The sequence below is a fragment of the Pundamilia nyererei genome, unplaced genomic scaffold (assembly GCF_000239375.1).
Source record: "Pundamilia nyererei isolate P.nyererei 1_Seehausen unplaced genomic scaffold, PunNye1.0 scaffold00083, whole genome shotgun sequence".
NCBI lineage: Eukaryota > Metazoa > Chordata > Actinopteri > Cichliformes > Cichlidae > Pundamilia > Pundamilia nyererei.
The window spans coordinates 375,094-398,122 of record NW_005187484.1 but is presented as its reverse complement, the minus strand read 5'-3'; the positions used below and the strand labels follow the sequence as shown (position 1 = coordinate 398,122).

Sequence of the window (23,029 nt, the reverse complement as noted above, 5' to 3'; positions counted from 1 at the left end):
ACATACGTCCTCGTGTGGATGAAATAATAATGAGGAGAGGTCTTTATTTGGCTTGTAGCCAGAGCAGGAGTGAATAATAGATCACTGCTCTCTGCCTTGTAACAACTCTCTTGCTCACGTGTCCTCTCCTGTGATGCAGCACTTTCTCTGATGAGGTCATCCTGACCACTGGCTATCCTCAGTCACTGCATCCCTCACCACCCTTCTCCTATCTGCACACTACCTCTTATCCCTCTCCTCCAAGCAGTCTGTTGTCAGCCGTCTCTCTCCAGCTCTTCCTCCAGCCATCTTTTTTAAATGTTTCCTCTGTCGAATGCATCCATCTTTCTGCCCCTCACTTCTTTGTATGCACGTCTGAAGCCATCACTTCACTCTCTTCCTCCATCTCCCCTTTTAATACCTTTTCATTTCTCCAGATATCACAATGTTGTGGCTCACTGATATTTAGTACAGGCTGTCATTCAGAGAGGAAACAAACTACATGTAATTGCCAACGAAGTGGAGATTTTAGTGTCGGATTGCGGAGAAGCTGGCGGCACTACCTTTCCTTGAAAAATGAGGTTGTTGTCCTAATAAATGAAAAGCACTGAGGTATTCCACGACACTTTATTTGTAGAGCTATGAGACATTTCGCAGGGTGAAGGGATTCTTCAGCGTGCCTCGATGAGTTATGAAGGATATCCTGATAACGTGACCGAAGGTTTCATGTTTAAAACTCTATGCACTGTTCAAGTCATAACATTTCATTCACAGAATGTATTATAACCACACAGTGGCCTGCAGAGATTACGGCCTCAGCAGGCAACTACCAAGTCAAATAAGAGAGAGACTCAACAGTGAACAAATGCTGAAACCATACCAAGGAAGAATTCCCCAGCAATGAAGTGAAAGCTAAAGGTCCAGTGGAAAAAGGGTTCTCAAAAGCTTATTTTGGGGCAAATGTAGTTATTTTTTGTTGTTGTTGTTGTTTGATTGCTGATTATATACATGCAGTTTTCTGTCCCATTCATGACAGTCACCGCCCAGTAAAAAACAAGACTTGTGGAGAAGTAGGAATGAAGCAGCGCTTCAGACCAAAGCTAAGTATGTCCCAATATGTGAGCTTCATAAAGTATCTCTTACCGTCAGTGAAGTGAAGGTCATGCACATGCCTCCAAACCCATTCAATGCCAATGCGAAGAAGATCAGGATGGACAGATCTACCGGAGAAAGCAACACACGCAGATGTTACTAGACCGACTTACTAGGCCAACACATGACGAATCTCACATACTGTATCTGATTAATTAGCATTAATACATCATATGAGCCGTGATAATGTAATGAGATGTATGTGACACAGGTAGAGGTACGTACTGTTGGGGTCTCTGGCACCATAGGCGATGAGAAGACAGGAGAAGGCAAAGCAGGCACTGGAAAGACAAAGCAGTCGGCTATGAAAAATAGGTTGGACAAGAAAAGAACCATCACTATCCAACAGACAGCAGGATTCACGGGCTCACCTCCCCAACAGTCGCAGCTTCCGCGGCCCGTATTTGTCCATGATAATACCCAGGGGCAGAGTTATGGCTGACAGCAAGAAGGAACCCACAGTAAAGGCCAGGTTCAGCATCTCATCCTGGTCTTTGCAGATGGGCCAGCTGTTCATTTCCAAGTACTCTTCTTCTGCACCTTTGGCTGCAGGGGTGGATGTGTTGGAGAAGTTGAAGCTGGAGCTGTTTTCTGGTTGGAAATAAGAGCAGACAGAATTTTATGTACTTTTTTTCCCAGTATTTCCATTTTGCTACATAATGACACAGTTTTCTAGACATTTCTAGAGGTGAGATCTGAAATGAACACTTGCTTGCTTTTTCAGAGCTTATTTCTGATATTGTTCTTGGAATACTGAGCTTTTACAGCCACCCCTCCCCTCTCAGAGCTGAGCTTCTGATCAAAAAAGCCAGGAAACTCATTCAAAGGTCAAGTAAACAACCCAATACAGGGTAAACAAGTACCAGAAATAGACCCAAACTGAACCCCCTGCATGGTGCAGGGCAACTCTGTAACAGTTTTAATCAGTCTGCCTCCTCTGGTGAATTACTGGTAAACACAGTCCACTGAGTTCATGTGGAGTCTATTTTTGTCCTTGTGCTCGATAAGACCGCTGCTGTTGGGTAAACTCTGCTGTTGTCAGACAGATAGACAGAGGACACAGAGGAGCACTGATCGAGGAAAGCAACTCGTCTTTGATTAGGCAAGGAAAACAATACAAGTCAAATCAGCATTTACCACATACTTCATATGTGGAGGAGGGAGCTTTAAAGAAAGTCATCTGAGTGTTTTCTTTATTTGAGTCCTGCGGGCAAGTTTGCAACAGCAGCTGAAGCCTCTGCACACTCAGTGTAAACAGAACTGGAAATCTGTTTCCCGTTACAAGAGTGTGTCACTGAGCTCTACTCAAGGGAAAAGTGAGGATGGGAGGACGGATGTGTTGTTGTTGTTGTTGGTCTCAAACCCCTTAGGCATTGGTTCGAGACCAACAGAAAGCTGTTATTTCATATTTAAGGCAGAGTGGTGCAGAAAAAACTGGCATGCACCCTGTGATGAGAGGAGGTGAAAGGTAACATGGCTTAGTGAATATCTGATGACTGCAGGGTCATTCTAATGCTGGTGCATTCATTCACTGAGGAACACAAGGACACTTGAGCTCCAGAGGCTGCTTTTAGCTAAACACATGCAGAAGAGCTCGATTATGCACGAGGGCACAAACGTGGAATGATCTGTGGGATGTTACTAAATGTCTTCCACCTCTATTGTGATACATTTTATTCAAACGCATCCTCAATATAGATTGAATTAATGAAACACACAGTAGGATCTTCCCACAAGGTAGGGTGCATCATCATCATACTGATTTAGAGTAAATGGATAAACTCAACAGTGCATTTCCTTGGTTGCTGTTTCTACAGTTTGGGATTAAGCTTCCAATCTCAAAATCTTAAAATTTTTCTTTAAAAAAAGAGCCAGTACACATATGTGAAATTAAAAGCCACACTGATTCATCCACTGGGAACCACGAATAACTCCAAGATATTACATTGAATACATTTTAAATGGCACCTATAGTGTTAATAACAGTGGCGGTTCTTAAATTTGTTGAGACTCTGGGCAAAGATTCACAAGAGGCACCCCCCGAAGTAATCTTCTTGATGTTTTCTGTATATTTGCTGCTGTGACAACTCAATTTCCCTCTGGGATTAATAAAGTTTACCTGATTCTGATTATGTTATAACCAACAACAACAGTCCTATAAAATGAAAGAGATCATTTTTATTTTGATAACAATGCACAAGATCCAGTTGTCTATGAACGTTCAGCCTGCTAGCTATGCTAACAACCCGACAGGGTGAAGTCAGGTGGGGAAGTCAGATGACTTTGCACATTGCCACTGCTGCAGTTTAACGTTTGTTGCTGGCCTTGCCTGATAGCAAGAAACACATCTGGTTAGTAAAGTAAGGTGATCACAACAGTCAATAGTCTTTCATATGGGCACCACATCTGAAAATTATTTTTTTTCATCTAATATTATTGTCAATTATAGATTATGTGCTCTGCCTCCCAGGCAGGTATTTCACATCAACTAGACAAGAGCATTAAGTGCTGACTGTGAAGGAAGATAGCAGCATCTGTCCTCCAGTAGCCCCAACTACTGCTGACTAATCAAATGGCCACAGCAAACATGAGTCAATAATGGAAGAAACATGTCCACGCAAACACACTGAGGCATAAAGCTCCAACTCCCCTTCTCTGAAAACGTCTTTCTGATAAGTCACATACGTCCACCGCTCTTCAGTGTTCTTTTCAACACCACAGGAACCTTCTAAGATTCTCAACATGGCCTTTTGTTTAATAAACTCCTCCTGTGGATACAAAGGATGTCAAATAGTCTAATCTACAACAAAGTGATTTGGTTTCATCATTGCTGCAATGTGCTAAGAGCACCGTTCTTTTGGCTTGACTGTTTACCAAGAAACGTAGCTTATCACTAAAAGAGTCAACTGACAGGAGAGCATGAAGAGAAACATCGCTCTAGAGCCCACAAACCACAACCATGCTACAGCAGCTGTATTAACACAAAAACAGAGAAGTGACCTCTTAGGAAGGCTGTGCTTCTTGTGATCAGTGGCTCGTGTATGGATGTGGTTATTATGCAAAGGTCAAGTGATTGTTACAAGTCTGTACACCTACCCATGTATATTTAAGTCTCTAAAGCACCCCTTTCCTCCCTCATCAGGACGTCTGTTTGCAGAAAAATGCCTTTTCGTCCTAATTTCACTCACAGACTTCTCACAATTGAAGTGAAATGTAAAAAAACAAAAACAAAATGCAGATTTTACACAATAATGGGTGGTTTTTAAAAGTGTGGGGCTACACTGATGTGCCAGAGGTCAGGTCACTGTGGAAGGAGCTGAGTCAACAGTAAGAGATACCTAAAGCTTAATCAGAGCAAACAGATAAGGAAATGACCCGAGCAAAACAGTCAGAGAAAGAGAATTATCAGAGCTAAATTGATTTAAAAAAGGCTTTACATGCACAAATTAACCCTGCAAGGCTTTCGCAGCTGCTGCTTTGTAGGATACAAAGAGAGAAATACACAGAGGAAGATACAATCAGAGGATCAAAGAGACAAAGACAGAGAGCAGCCTGTCTGATGATCACTGTGGAGAATGAAGGGATGAATGGTCTCCTTCACAGGCGGGCTGCAATGGATAAAAACTCAATCCCTGATGATGAAGATGAAGCAGCCAGTTCTCTTCAGCATGCTGTTACATTTCACCTCCTCTACACTGTTTCTGTGGACAGCACTGATTACCGAATGCTAGGATGGAGGAACCACTGTCCTCATCTGGTTGGGTTTTTTTGCTTTTTAAACAGGGCAATCTTTCATAACCAAATTATAACCCTCTGAGTACAGCAGCTCACTGCATCATCTTTGATCACAGAGTAGGAGACAGAATCAAATAACAACAAAATGACCATCTCTGATGCATCTGTGGCATTGTTGTGCAGGAGCACTTTATGGATGCTTTCGAGGGTTTTTCAGACCTAGGCTGCTGTCGCCATAATGACCCATTTTCCACAAGGAGAAGCCAACTGTTGGATCAATGAGAAGCTCTTGTTTGCCAATATGCAGGCAGGCACTTTTCTCAAAGGTCCTGCTCCTGCTGAGAGAAGTAACACACTGCACTGAGGATGAGGTGCCAAAGTAAGATAAAACATGGGTACTTTCTACAAAAAGGTTTGCACACTTGCTTATGTGTTCTGCATAATTCCACAGCAGCGGAACAGCAAGTACACCTGAGTGTTCAGATCAATGTCCTGAGGGTTTCAGTTTTTTACCAGCTCAGGGGATCGTCATGCAGAAAGGAAGAAAGGATGGAAAATGAATGAATTTGATGTGTTTTTGTTAAAACAGGTCAAAAGGGCCCTCAGCAGATACTCATTTGCTCAAGGACTCCAAGTAAACAACCCCCTCACCAAAACCACACATGATAACCCAATTACAGTAAAGTAGACTCACCTCGTCCTTTGCACAGGTAAGAGTAGAAGCCCTCCGACTTGAGCATGATGAGCAGGGACGACCAGCCAAGAAGCACAGCAGAGAAAAGCAGGTTCTCAATGACTGCTGTAACCGCCATCCACCAGCGGCGGGAGAAGGCCGTGGCCAGAGTAGGAGCCATTTTGGATGGATCAGAGATAGCAATGTGCTAGACCTGACCGAATATGAGGAGGGCTGCTTAAGCCTGGAAGATAAGATAGAGACAGCAGAGACAAGATGACAACCAGAAATTATACCCATGGTGAGGTACTTCTTACAGGTTTATTTATAATTATTTTCGTTAAGTCTAGTTCATGTAGTTCTTTAACATTATGAAATATTTGAACAATATGACCTCTTGCAAGTGTTTTAGATGATTCCTGGATCCATATTCAGTACAGGTCTTTTTTTTTCTAACCTACTGAGGACGGTTGTGATCGAGAAGACAGTTAAAAAAACTGAAAACAGCTGAGACATTTGAGAAGCAAACCCCTCCTATAAATATTAAACTGTCTCCCCCTGACATATCTGATTGGCTCCAGGGTACAACAGGTCTCCTCTTATTGGTTGTTTGTACAGCAGCTACACGTGAGGTTGCTGTTGTATTCCACCCGAATAGGACACAGCAGAGGGTGTTTACATTTTTGAAAATGTTGTTTGTATAAGTTTTGACGTGGAAACTGTAAGATTTAAATTTTATTTTAGTTTTAAAATAAAAAATGCCTTTACAGGACACGACTTCTCCTCTGCTTTTGCTGAAACGTGAGGCTTTTTATTTGGGGTTGTGTGGCAACCCTTTGTCACAAACGTGGTTCGAAAATCCCACTTCAATTGAATGCAGCGCAAGCTCAGCCGGTTCGAACCAGCGCGGCGCGAGACTCAGCTGCTGCTGGTTGGTGTTCAGCGCGAGCGCTTCTCAACAGGAGCTGTTAGTGCAGTGTGCACCGTTACAGAGGCGAACGTCATAACGCAAAAAATACTCACTGGAAATGTATTCAAACATACAGAAATGCATTTATTACGAACACCCAGCCAACATTTATCCGATAATACTGAGCGACATTATGTGTAATTGTACTTGTTTTAATAACCAGATAAAAACTCCATCTGGCTGGAACACATAACCTATCTGTTCCCTTCACTTTGTTCATCTTAGACAGTCATCTTTTGAAAGAAGACCGTTTTAAACCTACTGTCCGCATTTTTGTGTGAATATGAACTTGAGATAGCCTAACTCGACGACCCCAACACTAACGACCGTGAAAATACGCTAATATAGCTTGAACACACACAGACCAGAGTTCATTAGAAGTTTGTGCATTTCTCAGCAACAGCTTTGTCGTACTGAACAATGACACAAAGAACACTGCGATGAACAAGCAGAAGCCTTAGAACTGGTCTGAACTGGACTAAAAGCATCCGCACAAAACACCCCCTCCACCTTCCTCGATCCACATCTCTAGCCCCCTGCACGCGACACAGAACATTATATTCCTATTCCGGTTTTGAATTTCAATATAAAACGCGTTCGCGTTCAGCCGCGCGCTCTCAGCGCTCGACGCATTCTTGCTGCTTTTATTTTTGAAAACCACTTCGTCTGATTTTCCGGGTCTGCACACTTTAGGCTTCAGCACTTTGACGCCGATCTCAGCCAGAAGCTCTCAGCTGTTCAGTATCAACAACAGCTCAGGGGGAACCGCCGTAATCATGCCCAAACAAAGACAGTTAACTAGACACAAACAGCCTCCAAAACAAAGCATCCCCGCTATCACTTTGCTTCTTGACAGCAGCTTCCGTCACATTACTTTTACCATAAATCGAACGAGTACTTTAAAGGCACCTTAAGTTTGGTTAATAACAGTTTGGTTATTAATGATTAATAAAGAGAGGAAAATTAAGTATGTTCGTGTGTGTGAGTGCCTGTGTAAATATGGACTGTGTTATCATATCAGTTGTAAGTTTGCTGTAAAAAAAAAAAAGCGCTGAAAAGGCGAAGCACGGATGGAAAATGACTGACACACAGTGAGAGGCTGGATGAAGTTGATGAGAGAGTCACGGCTGTTGCAGCTCGAGCTTCCTCTCAGCAGCCTTTAAGCAAAGCGGAGACACTGTGAGTGAAGGAGGACACTGCAACACGCCGCCTGTCACAGATCATGTCCTCTCAGAGTATGTGCAGCCTCTTCCCCGGGGAGCAGTGTCTGCAGAGCATCCTCTGGTGCGAACCTCACCTGAAGCGCGCGCGTCTATGGGTCTTGGAGGTGGCGTGGGTGTGGGGGGGTTCAGCTGAGCGGCTCGGTCCTCGCAGTCAGATCCGCCTCTGCGGGTGAGAGCGTCGGTCGGTGGAAGAGACGCGGGGCAGCAGTGACAGCTCACAGCCAGGTGCCCCCTGGCTTTCTTCAGTTCTCAGTTTTCCTTCTCGGGGGTCGTCGCCTCCTCTTTTATATGAGCGCAGCAGCGGTACACAAACAACAGAGCCTCTCCATTGGCTACTGGCTGAGCTAGAGACCAGCCGTGGCCAATCGGAGCGCTCCAATGTTATACATGTGCACTGTTTCACAATATATTAAGAAATATACTGTGGGGGCTTGTTTGGACAAGGACTGAACAGCTGGTCATTATGTAGCTCTCACTGTGAAACAAAAACAGTGTCATAAAGAGGACAGCACAACCCAGACTGTCCAGCTGTGATCTGTGGAGGAAAAAATGTTCTGCATCTGCATTAAAGGTGTCAGTGGGCTACGGTAAACTAGGAAACTTCTGAAAGCCTCGTGAGGTGTGTGTGCTTATGTAAGCCACAAATTGCCCATAAATCCACCAGAATATGAGGTGACACCCTGTTTACTTTCAGCTTCGTGCCAAATGCAGGATTCCTTGAACTACAGGAGAGGAGGGTTTACATGGTCCAGAGGAAAAAGCTCCTCTGAGGAGGGCAAATAACACCAGGGGAGTATTCTCAGTGGGCGACACCTGCTGGCTGCCTCAAACCATGACAGCGCAGTGCAGAGATTATACAGACAGTTAAACCACTGACGTGCTTCTCAAAGGTTCAGCGGGAAACCTAGTGTTTACTATAGCACAGACCTCTAAACTGTTTGACAGCAGAATCACATAATCAGCACTCACGTGATCAGTGGAGCCATTTAAAGGAGTCTGTTGAATCAGATTCAAACAAATTACCATGAGATAACGGTCTTGATGCACGTTCAATTCCAAAAAGTTGATTGTGTTAATCTGGACATAGCATTTTCAGTGGGACGCAGATAGCTCCATTCCTATTTCATCCTCCCCACAACAACAGACACTTTGGAGATGGCGATCACTGCTTTTGTGACATGTTAGGTATTTTGTAGCACAGACGCAACCATTCCTGCTCTTTTGAGGAGGTAATTTGGATCAGATTGGACTCCTGCATGTGGTTCTATCCCCCACATGGTTTAAATGAAGAATATGATATGAGCCGTTGTGGTTCTGACGTCTCACTGCCTGCAGTGCAGTTTGTGCATGAAAACAGTTTTCTGATGCTATCAGTTTGATCTGTATTTTATAAAACATCCAACTTGGATTTTTTTAAAATTAGTTAATGATTGATACAACAGGGTGAACTTGAGCAGCTGCACAGCATATACACTTACACCATGAAGTATAGGGAGGTGTTTGACAGTTTTTATAAGCTTTGTTGTTTCCTGTCAATATAACAATACAACTTGTTACTGTTCCATCATTTTGATGTTTAATTTGATTTCTTATTTTTAACAGATTTTTAAAAAATTTAAATAGGCCTGTAATGACAGTTTTTACCTCTATACTACTTTTGTTGGACTCTAATGGAGTAGTTTTCCATGTTTCAACATTGAAAACGATCCTTATTAATCATATACCGAGGCCTGGTGCGGTTCCTCGGTTCATCCACTGAACACTGAAAGTAGTAATTTCGGTTCATGTTACTTTAAGCTAACTTTCTCCTGATTGGCTGTCCCTCGCAAAGAGAAAGTTTGATTGGCAGGTGGGTGGAGCATTTGCCTCACATGGGTCATTTGTGCACATAGTGACCTGTTTATCTGAAACACGCTGTATAACACTCACCAATCAGTTTGCTTATCAGCTAAACCTTTTACACTCACTGATCACTGTATCGACCGCTCTTTAACATAAATATCTAATCAGCCAATCACATGGCAACAACTCAATGTATTTGGTCGTGGACACATCTGTCAAACCAACCTGCTGATGCTCAAACTAGTCATCAGAAAGAGGAGAGGATGTGATTTAAGTGACTTGATTTTTGATTGTTGGTGCCAGTGAGGCTGGTTTGAGTATTTCAAAAATGGATCTACTGAGATATCCCCACACAACCATCTCTACTGTTTACAGAGAGAATATCCAGCATTGATGCCAAAGGTCAGAGTAGACTAGTATCTGCTCAAAGCAGTGTGACCAAAGGAAATAACCACTCATTTAAATCAACATATGCAGAAGAGCATCTGTGAATGTACAACATGTCTAAACTTGAAGCAGATGGGCTACAGCAGCAGAAGAACACACTGGGTACCACTCCTTCCAGCTAGAATAGGAAACAAACTACAACTCACCAAATCACACAGCAAAAGACTGGAAAAACATGGATGTGGTCTGATGAGTCTCGATTTCTGCTGCCACATTTGGGTGGTAGGGTCATAATTTAGTGTAGGCAACATGAAACCATGGATCCATCCTGCCTTGTATCAATGGTTCAGGCTGCAGGTGGCGGCCTGATGGTGTGGGGGCTATTTTCTTGGCACACTTTAGGCCCTTAGTACATCCTGAACACTGCTTAAATGTCACAGCCTACCTGAGTGTTCTTGCGGAGCATGTCCATCCCTTCATGATCAGTGTAGCATTTTCTGATGGCTGCTTCCAGCAGGATAACACATCATGCCACAAAGCCATCTGTGAGGAAAGTTTCCAGCACCTTGCTGAATCGAAGCCACGAAGAATTAAAAAGAGCTTTGAAGACAAAAGGGGTCCAACTCAGGTCTAGCACCTAATAAAGTGGCAGATGAGGGTTTATTATATGGATTAGCATAACCGGTTCACTTTAAGCGTTTCGTGTTTAGTTTCAGTTGCTAATCATTTATAAATATGAATGTTTTCAGGTATCTTAAAAATAATAAATTACAATCTTGGTTACACACCCTAACTCTGAGATTTGCATTTGGTCTTGTTCACATTGTAAACCAACCTGGAAAATATTAGAAAAAACCCCAGAACACATCAGCAGGCATTTCTGGACCCTGCTAAAGGAGGGTTGCATGTTGTTGCCATTTTATTAACTCTGGGCTACTTAACAACCCCTTTGGAAAAAAGGATAGGTCACACACACGTAAAAAGCAACACCCAGCAGACACAGCCAGTTTGTTTTTAATTTTCAAATTTATTCATTCTTTAAATTCTATGTCATGGTTTAGTGTGTTGGCAGAATTCTACATTGGTTTGGTGGATACAGTAACTCAGGAGTGATAACAAGAGTGTATCTGTGAATCAACAGACAGACTTGGTTTGAATAAAGCTTATACACAGAGAGAAAACATCTCCAGGCAGGCTAACAGAGGTCTTCCTCTTCCCAGACACGTCTTATATTGCTATACTAACAAAGGCACATGGACAAGTTTGGGTTAACAAACACCAAAAAGCTTTTTCTCCCCAAAACGTTTCACATCATCAAACCTCGTTTGGCTTGAGTCGCTCATTTAAAACACAACAAAAATGGACATTTACATCTCCAACAACATTTAGTACGACACCATAACGTCATATTAATCATACAACACATAATCACTAGAAATCAACAGGGCCTTTGGCTAATGCACACAGCAGCAGCAGCACTCAGAGACAAAGTTCTGACATCAAGTGGAAACATTTTGGAGCTGCTCTCAAAAGTTTTCCAGAGCAAAACCTTTCCCCCATCTTTGGTCTCAGCTGCAAGCTTCAGGGAGAATCAGAGGTAAGACAGGGCTAAACAGAAATGTCTGAACTGGACTACAGGATGTGTTACACCTGAACAACTTCTGCTGTGACAGTTGGCGTCAGATGGCATTTTCTTGGCCTTTCAGATGGTGTCCTGCTCTGAGAAGTCTACTTTTGTTGTCACATATGAGTGAATGAACATCATGAGGCTACAGCGAGGAAACTGTTAGCTTGATTATAATTGCAAAGAAAAGAGTTAGCCTTCCAATAGGCTATATTGGAGATATAAAGCTCAGAGTTACATTCTGTCTTCATTAACGATTACAAAACCAAATGTGTAGGAGGGCTTTTAACAAACAAGATTTCCTGGAAATTTCCCATAAATCAAACCAAAGTCTTTCCCACAAACTGGGCCATTATTCTCTCCTAAATCAAGCTGGATGTAGCTACATATTTACAATTAAGACATGAGACTCTTGTCAATTCAATCTTCTCATCAATTATTAGCATCTTTTGGCCTTTTAACATAGCCCAATATAGTACAATCATTGCTGAACCAAATACAGCTTTAAAATTTAGTCTCACAGGGCTAAAGTTATTATTATTATTTTTAAAAGCCAAAATGCTGTTAGCTGTCAGACTGGTGAAAGCCTATTTAGGTGTAGCAACACCTGGTTAGTTGAGTGTAACAGGCAGTGTGGAGGGTGGAGCGGAGGGCAGACATAGTGATGGAGGGACTCTGTGGTGGTGAACAATTGGTGTGTGCTGTACATGCTGCTGCTGCTGGTGTTAATCCAACGTTCACTGAGAGGATGGCAGGTTCCCATCTGCACTTAACTCGACTCATTGGAGCGTCATGGTTCTCACACGGCGGTGAAGAGCTGCAAAACTGTTGTAAATAAAGTCAGAGAGAAAGGCACAAGCACCTAGCATCAAGGCAAACCACTGCTGCACCCTCACTTCTCTCTCCCCGTCTTTCTCTTGCCTTTTCCACAAACCTGTCTCACTTACTTTGTTCTTTTCTTGCAGCATTTAAGGAACATGCTGCTGCGATTCTCTCACAATTACCTCTCTTCTTACTCAAACACTGTACAAATAAAGATTCTGAAGAGTATTCAGTAGTAAATTGAACTCTTTAAGGTATTTTCAGCCACATCTGACACTAAAAAGTTTTTTTTGGCCTCAAATCTTTACTGAATGTTCGAAAAGTTCCTGTTCCTCCTCGTCAAACCTCCCAGCATCTGTCCTACATGCTGTCAAACCTTGTTCTTAACACTCCGCAACAAGATACAGCTTTAATAACTCGCCCAGTTAACGAAGCAGTGTCAGGCAGACAAAGGAGCAAAATAAAAATAAAAAAGTAAACAGGGAAAAAAAAAGAGGCAACAGCTGACCCTGACTTTGATCCACAACAGCCCCCTTCATCTCACTGTCTTCTATTCTAACACTTTCCTTATTGTTTTCTTGGTCATGTTCCCATATAAAGCACAATAAACAGCTGGTGCAAGAAAATTGCACCAAATATATTTGTTATCCCTTGGCCTCATATATAAAATCAGAATATTTAAACAGCATTAAACAGTATTAATCCCAAAAATATTATCTATAAACATAAATATATCAATTAGTTTAGCTGGATTTTTATTGTTTTTTGTTTAAATCGGAAACACATGCCACCCATCTAGTGACAGTTTGCATCTGATTGGCTTAAGCAGAGTGGAGTCTGCAGTCATGTGATTGGTGGATGGCAGAGGTCAGGAGGACATGGGTCCTGGTGTGTGTGGTCAGAGTGGCCATCATCTGGAGTTCAGCCTGGGAGCCGTCTGAAAGGGAGCCGGAGGAGAAACGTTTCACCTTAACTCAGAAACTACTGTGTACTGCTTTACACCAAAATCTTTATTCACAGCAGTTGAACAGCATACAACAACAGTCAGGATCAGTAAATCGATTCAAATCAGTCAGCAAAGCTTGGATCTATATGACATCACTGAGAGCGGGGCATGGTCTGCGGTGCCACTGCAGGGGAGGTGGACACACCTGAGCAGCAGCTGCAATCACGCCTCTCTGGCTTTAAAGTCTGCACTGGCTCCTGTCAGTGTTATTGTTGGTATGTTGAGCTGTAGCTGTGGTTTGTACAGCAACCGTGTGTGTGATAGTAATAAAGAATGCTGAAAAGCATTAAGATGTGGACCAGTCTGCCGTGTGTTTACTACAACCTAATATGGTCACATCTCACGCACACTGCTCTGGCTTTGAACGCAGATGCTCCACCCTCCCACTGTTGGGCAGGTGGTCGGGCAACCAATTAAAAGAAAGCTGGTTTAAATGTCTTTTTAGAACTGTGAATGATGTGTAGATACACCCTTTGAAGCTGCACCAGCACTCATTAATGCAGACTGAAAAACGAGTATACAACAAAGTGACAACCCCCCCCCAAACATCTGTAAACACTTTGCTGACAAAAACATAGAACTGATAATGATGCAGAAGATGATGAAGCACACTCACCACAGACAAGTGTCCATTCTTAGCTTTGGCCACCAGCAGTTCTGATCCAGGTGTGAAATCTATTATCCCCTCCTTTCCCTGACCCATTGTAAACTTTATACTGGGGAAGCAACAGAGGGGCAGTGAGAATCATGAAGGAACTCATAAAGTACTCCAGAATGATTAACATGAAAGGAGCCTGAGATTACCAGTGCAGACCGTGCACAGCTTTGTGGGGAACAGTGTGTGTGTTTCTGCCTCTCACCTGCCCTGGTTGATGTTGATGGTGTTGATTTTGTCAGCGCAGATGGCGATCTTGGTCAGGGTCTCGATCACATGGTCGCTCTGCAGAACCACATCTCCCTGCGAGGAAACACAGGCAGACGCAAATTAGTTTTTTCTGTGGGACTTTTTTTTTCCTTCTTCAAAACAGCAGCAAAGCAGTTAGGCGTCCTCATCTTCACCTTTTGCTTGTTGTCCTCACTGGGCACGTGCAGAACAAACACGCCATCGCTAAGAGAGCTGACGGAGATGCCTGCAAACACAGCACAACAATTAGTGGCTGTTTTCTTTTCAAAATGCCAATCACTATTCCAAATCATGTGACAAACACCCGCTAAAAGACAAGAAGACACGAGAAGCGTCTGTCTGTTTTTGACCTCTGACCTTTCAGAGCGCCGTAGTCAATGCGCTGCTTGAGCTTGCCCTCCTCTGCAATAACGGCACTGTTGGCAGTGAGCAGCAGCTGCCGGGGGCGGGGCTTGTAGCCCCTCCTGTCGTACTTGGTGACCGGCACTGCATACTGGGGACAAAAGTGCAGGAAGATCAGTACATGCTGATGCTGAGCTTGTAGTTAAAACTGTCTAAAGCTTCACTAACCTTCATCTTCTCACTGCCCAGAGCCTGCACAACTTTGGGGTTAATGTTCTCGCCATCTGAATAAGAGCAGACACATTCACTGATCTGAAAGCATTTGTAGCCCGTTGGCTGCAGAGTGAGCAATGGCTTACCGAGTCTGGTGCTGACAAACAGCTTGGGCACGCTCTGTGGGTAGTTGTCCTTCTTGTCTTTGAAGATCTCGCTGGCAATCATCTTCTGCTCCATCTATTCAAAGGCGAGAGTGATGTGAATGAAGCAAGCAGCAAACCAGAAAACTTACAGTGTGATAGAGAGCGCGGGGCAGTCATCACCTGATGTTTCCACTCAGGACTGATCTTCTTGCAGTAACTCCACACCATGTTCTGCATGCACATCTTACGCAAATGCTCAGACGCCTACAGACACACAGAGGTTTCACATTACTTGACTACTGGCTTCAATTTTCACTCATTTTCTATATGAGAAGGTCTTACCAGACAGAACATTTACATGAACATTTTTCAGTCAAATCTGAATTCTGACCTCAGTGAGAGCAGCTGGAGGAGTGGGCCAGCTCTTGTCCAGGACATTTTTGGGCAGGTTCTTGCAGAGGTTCATGAGGAAAGAGTAGCGCACATAATCCAGGAAATACTCGTTCTCTGGACAGCGCTCCTTGTGACGGTAGATGAAGCCTTTGATGAACCTGATGGAGAGACAAGAAAGGAGCTGGAATCATCAAAAACCAGCAACATAAAGTTTCTTCACAGTAATCCTAAGGGATTAGAATGAAACAGCACCCTTATATTTTTTTTAAAAGAACTCATTGGAACTTTCATAGCTTTCAGAATGTAATGATTTGTTTTTTTCCAATTCATTTACTTCATTGTCTCCCTGACAATTATTCTGCATTTTGTTTCACTTTGCTTAAATGATTATTATTATTAGGACTGATCCTCAAAGCAAGTCTGTTGAGTAAAACACGAAATCTGACTGTTAGTAATTAAGGCAAATGAGGTAATAAGGTTGTAATTAAATATGTTTAAATGAAACCAAACAGAGCTTCCCATACTTGACATTTCACAGTCACGCGTAAGCACAATCCTTTGGCAATACTAAAGTGCCAAAAAGCTGCAGTTCCTCTAATCTCCACTTGAGGCTGCTCCAATGGTCCACAGCCTCTGACACAAAAACTTGGTCTCTATGGATAAACGTTTTCATTAAAGTATGGCACCATCTACTGGTTGGATCCGGTATAATCTGTACCTGCGGATTGTATTTGCTGCCTGTCGTCTGCGCTGGGCCCTTCTTCTGGCCAGGATCCCCCTCCACCATGCCTGGACTGCAATAGCTGCCAGATACAGCAAATTCACATAAATAAATGGTTCAGATTTACTGTAAATATGAGATACACATGTATCTGGTGTATAAACTTTATATAAACCTCCCTACCTGAGTTTCTGAGCTTCTGGTATTTGCACTTCTGGCTGTAGCCTTTCCACCCCGCCTGCAGCTTGGTGGCTGTGTGGGGACAGAGGCAACAAGCTCAAACCTGCAGCACATTGTCTGTCAGCAATATAACGGCATTGATGCGTCAGATCGAGACTTGCCAACTCTTACCGAGACTGTGTTTCCTGGTCTCCAGTGCATCCTCTGTGGCAAACAAGGTCTTTGGGAAGCGAATGAAGATTTTGGATCTAAGTGGTTATGAAAGACATGGAATTACAGACACAATAAAGAAAGTCAAAATATGGGACAGTGCTTCTTATTCTACAGGATCTGTGACAGCTGCCAGATATGACAGATTCGTTTTGACATCTTCATCAGACAGTGCGGCTGACCTGCCCATTTTGTACTCCTCAGGCTTGTATCCCAAGTGTTTGACCAATGTGGAAACTCCATCTGACAGCTTCCCGTCCCAGTTAGGCCACGTGCCTGGACACAGGGACTTGTATCTAAACATAAAAAGAAAAAAAACAAAGTAATCATTTGAATTAAATCAAAAACTAAAAGGGTCTGGCTGTTTATAAGACAGCAGGTTAGCCAGCTATTTCTATAGTTTCTGTTTGGAGGCCAGCCTTTATTTGTTTGTCTCACCTCTGCCTGATCATTATCAGAGACCCGCTTTTTAACAGATAAAGACATACAGGTAAATAAATGCCTCAGGCGAGCACAAACCAGTCAGAGAAATAATGTGCAATATGTCAGCTTTGTTTGATTTATCTGTAGTAAGACTGCCAAATGATCCCTTGTTCCAGCCTCTGACCTGTGAGGATTTAGTGCTTTTGCCTAACGTCACAGGAAGTAACAAGGAATTTTCTGTTTCCCCTTTTTTGCTTCAGGAAACTTCTTTTTTTCCCCCTTTATTCCAAATTTAAAGTTAGCAATGATAGCAGAAGGTGATTTAAGACACTTTGGCTTAAAAGGCCACTCACCTGAGAGAAGAATAATAGCTCTACACCAGCATGGGTTTACTGTCATTCAAATAGAGTTTAAATACTGGGAATAGTCACTGTTGAGCAGCTTTGAACTTTTTCTCTTGTTTTGCTGCCAATGACTTGGGGTATGAGGAGGAGGTATTGAGACTTTTGGTAGGTGTTAAAAGCTACTATAGTGTACTGAGGTATCCAATGGAATGCAAAGCTCAATACTACGTTGTTCCATAGTTATGAACGAATCTAAATAGTTTTACTTAATAATGTTCAATGAATTACTAAAACTAATGTGTTTCTATGTGAGAATCTTGGTGACCGATAGCTGCGATGACACCAGCAGATGTTGTGGAGACATGTTAGCGGTGGCAGATCACCTCTGCAGGAACACCTCGTAGCGGCGTCTGTAGGCAAAGCCTGCCCTCCTCACCCGCAGATTCTCCATCAGTCCCAGATACTTGACCTGGTGACGGATCAATACTTCATCAAATCGACCTGTGACGGAGAGCAGAGGGAGAGCAGGCTCAGTGAGAAAAATGTGAAAGGCAGCAGAGCAAAATGAACCAGAGAAAACCAGTAAATGCTAAGCAGCAGGAGTGGGAGTGACACAGGACAAAGAAAGAGTGTGAAACCAACAAAAGGCCAACTGTGGAGAGAAACAAAGGGCTGGTCCGATATACTGACGACCACACGGAGAGGTCCACTGCAGCTACTGATGGAGCAGAAAAAAACAAACAAACAAACAAACAAACAAACAAAAAAACAACAACAACCCCAAATCCAACCTGCTTAGGTCAGAATTTTTGAAATATCAGAATGAATGTGAGGTTTGTGGGGAAATTATTATCTTGTTGAAGCTCCTTTTACTAAAAGTATTGCATAAAGCTGACATTGACCCTCTGAAAAATACTAACACTCATAGCAATCTGAATCGAGCTGACAACAAAAAACAACTTTATTACAGGAGTATTTTATTTTGAAAATCTGAATTTATATAGTGTGAAACATTAACAGATACAAATAAAGCAGAATTAAAACTTACTACATGCACTTGAAACATTTTAATGCTGTTGAAATCTAAATTTATGAACTACACCTAAATGTAAGCTTTGCAATTGGAAAACAGTATTAGCACAGGTCTCCACCAAAACAACAGGCTTCTTTGTAAATGTCCAGTAAAGTCACTGGTTTTGTTTGAACACATTAAAGAGAGTAGAAAGCTCACATCTGTCAACTGTTTTTATTATCATCACTTAGAGTGGTGATGGCAGCTGGTAGTAATAACAGCAAAAATACCATCATTTTGTTGTAGAGGGGCAATAATATGTGAGAGAGGGTCGGGCGTATGCAGGTACACACAAACAGACATAAATGCTCCCAATTTACTCAACATCTGACACCTATGTGTCACCTCACTGTCTTCCTCGCTTTCCTGGCCTCACACTTATACTCTTTGTTGTGCCCTGGATTTATTATTTATGTTGTGTTTGTGAGGAAAGTATTGTTCCGTAGTTAGATTTTGCATTGAAAAAAAGCAAAGACTAGAAGGAAAAACTGATGATGGATATGTCTGTGAAGGTTCATCGTAGTCTAAGGAGCTTGGAAAGAAAAGTGTCTGGACTTCTCATCCGAGAAGCTTCTTCAGTTCAGAACTGAACTGAACAGATGAGAGGTGAAATGTCTTCAAGCAACTTAAAGAAGTCCAGACGCTTTTCTTTCCAAGCTCCTTAGACTGATGATCGATATGAGATCATTATGTGATCCATTAGCTGTCACCGAATGAGGCGAACAATCGATTCAAACATTTAACAACAACATTTGAAAGAATGCGTTCTATCGTGTTCTGCACTACATTAACAGAAAAAGGACTTGAAATCATACCTGACTGCTTGGAGTCATTGGGCTTGATACAGCGCACGTACGACGGCTCCTTGGACATCAGGATCTCCATGAGTTTCGCCAGACTGGCTTTGAACTGGGTGGCTGCCTGGAGGGGCAGACACAGAAATATGATGAATGAGAGGTGGTTAGCAGGGGATAGAGAGATGAAGGCAAGAGGACGCTGGGTGGCAAATGGAGCAAAGACTTAAAAAGATAAAAAGTGACGAGGAGAAGAGCAAACTGAAGCCTGCTGACAGAGAGGATGAGCTAAGAAGAGCAACGTAAGCAGGGGGCGGCGATGTGACGGCAAGCCCAGCTGACACTGAACACTGGGCCCAGTGTGGAGTACTGGGACTCTTAACCCGCCAGCCTGTGACAGGTCCTGTGTGAGTGAGCGTGCATGGAGGACATACAAGTGTCAGGGAATTCCTCAGTGAGTGGGTAGCCACAGAGAATCCCCATCAGACCGCCCACTCAGCACTGGAGAGGGGAAACACACCACTGTTTGTTTTGCTGTGGGAAAGTATGCTGGGACGCAAACAAGGAAAAACACGGCAGACCTCAGGAAACCTCAGAAATTGAAGCAGGGAGGCACAGATGGACACTGAGGTATCTCACCGTATCAGGACGCTTCTTGTCACTCAGCTCTTCCCTGTTAAAGCACTGCGTCAGGATCTTGTTCTCTGACATACACATGACCTGCAGACACACACACGCAGGGTACGTTTAGCCTGAACGTCAACTCTGGGAAAGAAAATGGTTCGCTTAAACTCAGTCTCACCTCTTTTAGGTTCCTGAAGAGCAGGTCGTTGTTCTTGTCCAAAAATCCTGAAAGGAGAAAGAGTCAGATGTGAAAATGCAATACCTCACATTAACACTCATCACTGGCCCACTGCTCTGACTTTCTCTTCTTCAAATGTGAGAGAGAGAAAAAATCCAGATTCTCCGATTATTTCTTGGTCTTCCTTCAAAGGGAAAAACTCCCAATGCAGCAAGCGAGCTAAAACAATAATAATACTAATAAAAAAAAAAATCAAACAAACAGTGGTACATTTTCAATTTAGACAGACTGAAGACTTTTCTAATACTGAATTTGATTTTATACCACAGTAAATAGTATAGAGTAGCTCAGAGTAGAGTAGCTGCTGCTCCACATCGAAAGGAGCCAGCTGAGGTGGTTCGGGCATCTGACAAGGATGCCCCCTGGGCGCCTCCTGGGTGAGGTGTTCCAGGCATGTCCCACCGGGAGGAGGCGCCGGGGCAGACCCAGGACACGCTGGAGAGATAATATCTCTCGGCTGGCCTGGGAACGCCTTGGTATTCCCCCGGATAAGCTGGAGGAGGTGGCTGGGGAGAGGGAGGTCTGGGCCTCTTTGCTTAGGCTGCTGCCCCCGCGACCCGGCCCCGGACAAAGCGGATGAAGATGGATGGATGGACCACAGTAAATAAAACTTTTATTTTCTGATTTTCCAGCTGTAACAAGTTCAATTGAGGATCTTTCAAAGTGGTCTTAAAGCGGATCTATGTGACTTTTCCTCATTTCCTTTCATATATGACCCCGTTACAATGTAATGTAATGTAAATGCTCATTTTAACCACGGCAAACAACTCAAGATCAGTGTAGGTACAAGTAGTCACTGAAACTTAGGGTTCAGGCTGATGCTTCTTTCTACTCTTGGCTCAGCGTTACATTATTCAAAGTGGATACCTCTAATATGGTCAGGCCCCAGCCAACTGCTATTCAAATACTTTGTTAGTGAGGGGCATCCAGTCACAAGAACGTTGTCTTGTTTCAGTCAGACGTTAAACTAAAAGGCTGCATGAAGTCCTGGGATAAGCAAATACGTAAGGATAATTTTGGACTGTGAATTATGCAAAGTTACTGAATTAAAGTTTAAAAATGTGAACAGAATAGGTTACCTTTAACAGCTTGCTTAATAGCAAATAAAGCCGATATATTTAGAGTTGTATCTAAATGTACTTACTACTACTACAGGTTAATTTGACGGATAACGTAACTACTAACTGTATGCTTTCTCTGTTAAGGTGAGCCTTCCAAATTGGTGAATTAACCTTTTTCAAGCAAGGTTCATAAGAAGTAAGCAGGATTTTCATAAGAAGTACTTTCACACAGTGCATTTGTGGCTAACTAGCTTGTTGCTTCTGAAATGTTGACCCAGGGCAACATTAAGAATAAGGGTTCAAAATTGCTACTTGTTACGTTTGAATGTCAAGAAGATGGTCAGAAACTGGATTATTTATATAACTTTATAAAAAAATCCGTCACATCACTGCTACAAACAAACTGTGCAAGAACAGGCCTGATGTATGTGATTTTGTTATGTGAAGTATTAGAGCTTCTGTAACTCTGCTCAGAGCTTTTACCATTTACTGGGAGTATTATCAAACAGTACTGGTATTTAGTACTGGAAAGGAGTCTGACATGCCTGACTGCTTTGCCAAATTCACCACAATAACAAACATGCAACGGCACGAGGTCGTGCTGTCCTTGGCTGTTTTTTTCCACTTAGAAAAAAGAAGCACTACTTTGATGTTGACACTGTTCACAGCAGTACACTCTCACATCAACACAACCACACACATATACATATAAACACACACACACACACACCGTTGACATTGTAGTTGACCTCCCCAGCGTAATGCAGCAGTCTGAATTCATCACGGCCCATTACCTTCCGGGTCTTTGCATCTGCCAGTTTGTGACTGCAGGGAAGAACACAAACAAACAACGTGGATTTACCAGGAAATAAACTGGATACATTTAATAGTTCAAAGTCTGACAAGCTGAACTTTATGTGAGATCACACTGTATAAGCTGTGGATGAGAAGAGAGAATATCAAACTAACGTGACAAAGTGTACGTGTCCGCCCACGGTGTCCTCCAGCTTCTCTAGGAAGGTCAAGTCACTGGCATCTCCGGGCCTCAGACACTCCTCATCCTGTGACACATGAACAGAGAGGTCAAATATTGTGACTACAAACTCTCAGAGTTTGGCTGTCACACTTGCCTGTTGTGTCCTGTGTATTAAAGGTCAGGTACAAAAGGTCTTGTTCACTTGTCTAACAAAAGGTGTAATTTTCACTGAGGTAAGCAGGAACATCTCCCTTTCACATTTTAAAATCATAACTTTCCTCTTAATCTTTGGGTATATGTTTGATTTTCTCCCTAAAATGTCTCTAAACACAAAAAATAAGTTTGATTCATTCATACAGTAACATATCTAAATATAGATGATACATGGTGAGCTTCTTTATAGCAGTCACTGAACAGCCAACACTGGAGCCACAGTGCGCAGTGGTTAGCAGCGCTCGCCTTGCAGGAAGAGGTTTGTGGTTTGAATCTGCTGTTGTCTGAGGAGCTTGCAGACTGAAGTGTTCTGTCACTTTTCAACCAAATTCACCACATCTTTGTTTGTTTTTTCCCCCCGATTTTACATTTTTAGTTTTTGCTTCGACTGTCACTCTCAGGCCTACGCACTAAATAAGAAGCTGGAGACAAAAGTCTATGTGCTTGTCTATGCATGGATTATTCCTGTTTGTCTGATATGTTCCACTAAAGACTATTCTTTTTAATATGCTCACCCATAGATTCTTTAAATATTTCTGCTTCTAGACCACATAAGCAATAAGTGAGAGGGACAAAGCATATCTCCTCACCAGAATGGAGATGATGCCTTTAAACTTCTCCTCCACCAGGTCACAGATTATCTTGTTGTTGAAGTACTGCACTGGCTCCCACTGGAAATGCACAAAAGTTATGGTTAGAGATCATTAAGAGAAAAAAAATGACATTGATTGCTGAGCAGCTCAACGATCTGCTGCACAGATA

At 42.7% G+C, this 23,029-nt stretch overlaps 2 protein-coding genes across 7 annotated transcripts in view; both read right to left on the bottom strand.

The window, feature by feature from the left end:
* LOC102202500 (large neutral amino acids transporter small subunit 4-like) overlaps positions 1-8,010 on the bottom strand; it is a 25,360-nt gene extending 17,350 nt beyond the window's left edge. For 2 of the 3 annotated variants that reach the window (XM_005738314.1, XM_013912194.1), the window contains exons 1-5: positions 7,807-8,010; positions 5,561-5,783; positions 1,503-1,722; positions 1,357-1,412; positions 1,123-1,199 (exon numbers count right to left, since the gene is read on the bottom strand). In XM_005738314.1, coding sequence (XP_005738371.1) covers positions 1,123-1,199; positions 1,357-1,412; positions 1,503-1,722; positions 5,561-5,720 — 513 coding nt within the window. In that variant the 5' untranslated portion in view covers positions 5,721-5,783; positions 7,807-8,010. Of the gene's footprint in view, positions 1-1,122; positions 1,200-1,356; positions 1,413-1,502; positions 1,723-5,560; positions 5,784-5,933; positions 6,037-7,806 lie in introns of those variants that run through there. The other variant, XM_013912192.1, reaches the window with a different exon arrangement.
* Positions 8,011-10,968: 2,958 nt separating this feature from the next.
* Positions 10,969-23,029, bottom strand: part of LOC102202009 (unconventional myosin-Ic) — a 59,605-nt gene continuing 47,544 nt past the window's right edge. For all 4 annotated transcript variants that reach the window (XM_005738313.1, XM_013912195.1, XM_013912197.1 and 1 more), the window contains 20 exons: positions 22,858-22,938; positions 22,048-22,139; positions 21,809-21,903; positions 19,958-20,004; positions 19,795-19,875; positions 19,177-19,282; positions 17,673-17,790; positions 16,705-16,818; positions 16,484-16,560; positions 16,316-16,384; positions 16,130-16,214; positions 15,410-15,569; positions 15,199-15,282; positions 15,019-15,112; positions 14,888-14,943; positions 14,675-14,810; positions 14,473-14,543; positions 14,274-14,371; positions 14,030-14,129; positions 10,969-13,344 (listed from right to left, as the gene is read on the bottom strand). In XM_005738313.1, coding sequence (XP_005738370.1) covers positions 13,318-13,344; positions 14,030-14,129; positions 14,274-14,371; positions 14,473-14,543; positions 14,675-14,810; positions 14,888-14,943; positions 15,019-15,112; positions 15,199-15,282; positions 15,410-15,569; positions 16,130-16,214; positions 16,316-16,384; positions 16,484-16,560; positions 16,705-16,818; positions 17,673-17,790; positions 19,177-19,282; positions 19,795-19,875; positions 19,958-20,004; positions 21,809-21,903; positions 22,048-22,139; positions 22,858-22,938 — 1,791 coding nt within the window. In that variant the 3' untranslated portion in view covers positions 10,969-13,317. The remainder of the gene's footprint in view (positions 13,345-14,029; positions 14,130-14,273; positions 14,372-14,472; positions 14,544-14,674; positions 14,811-14,887; positions 14,944-15,018; positions 15,113-15,198; positions 15,283-15,409; positions 15,570-16,129; positions 16,215-16,315; positions 16,385-16,483; positions 16,561-16,704; positions 16,819-17,672; positions 17,791-19,176; positions 19,283-19,794; positions 19,876-19,957; positions 20,005-21,808; positions 21,904-22,047; positions 22,140-22,857; positions 22,939-23,029) is intronic.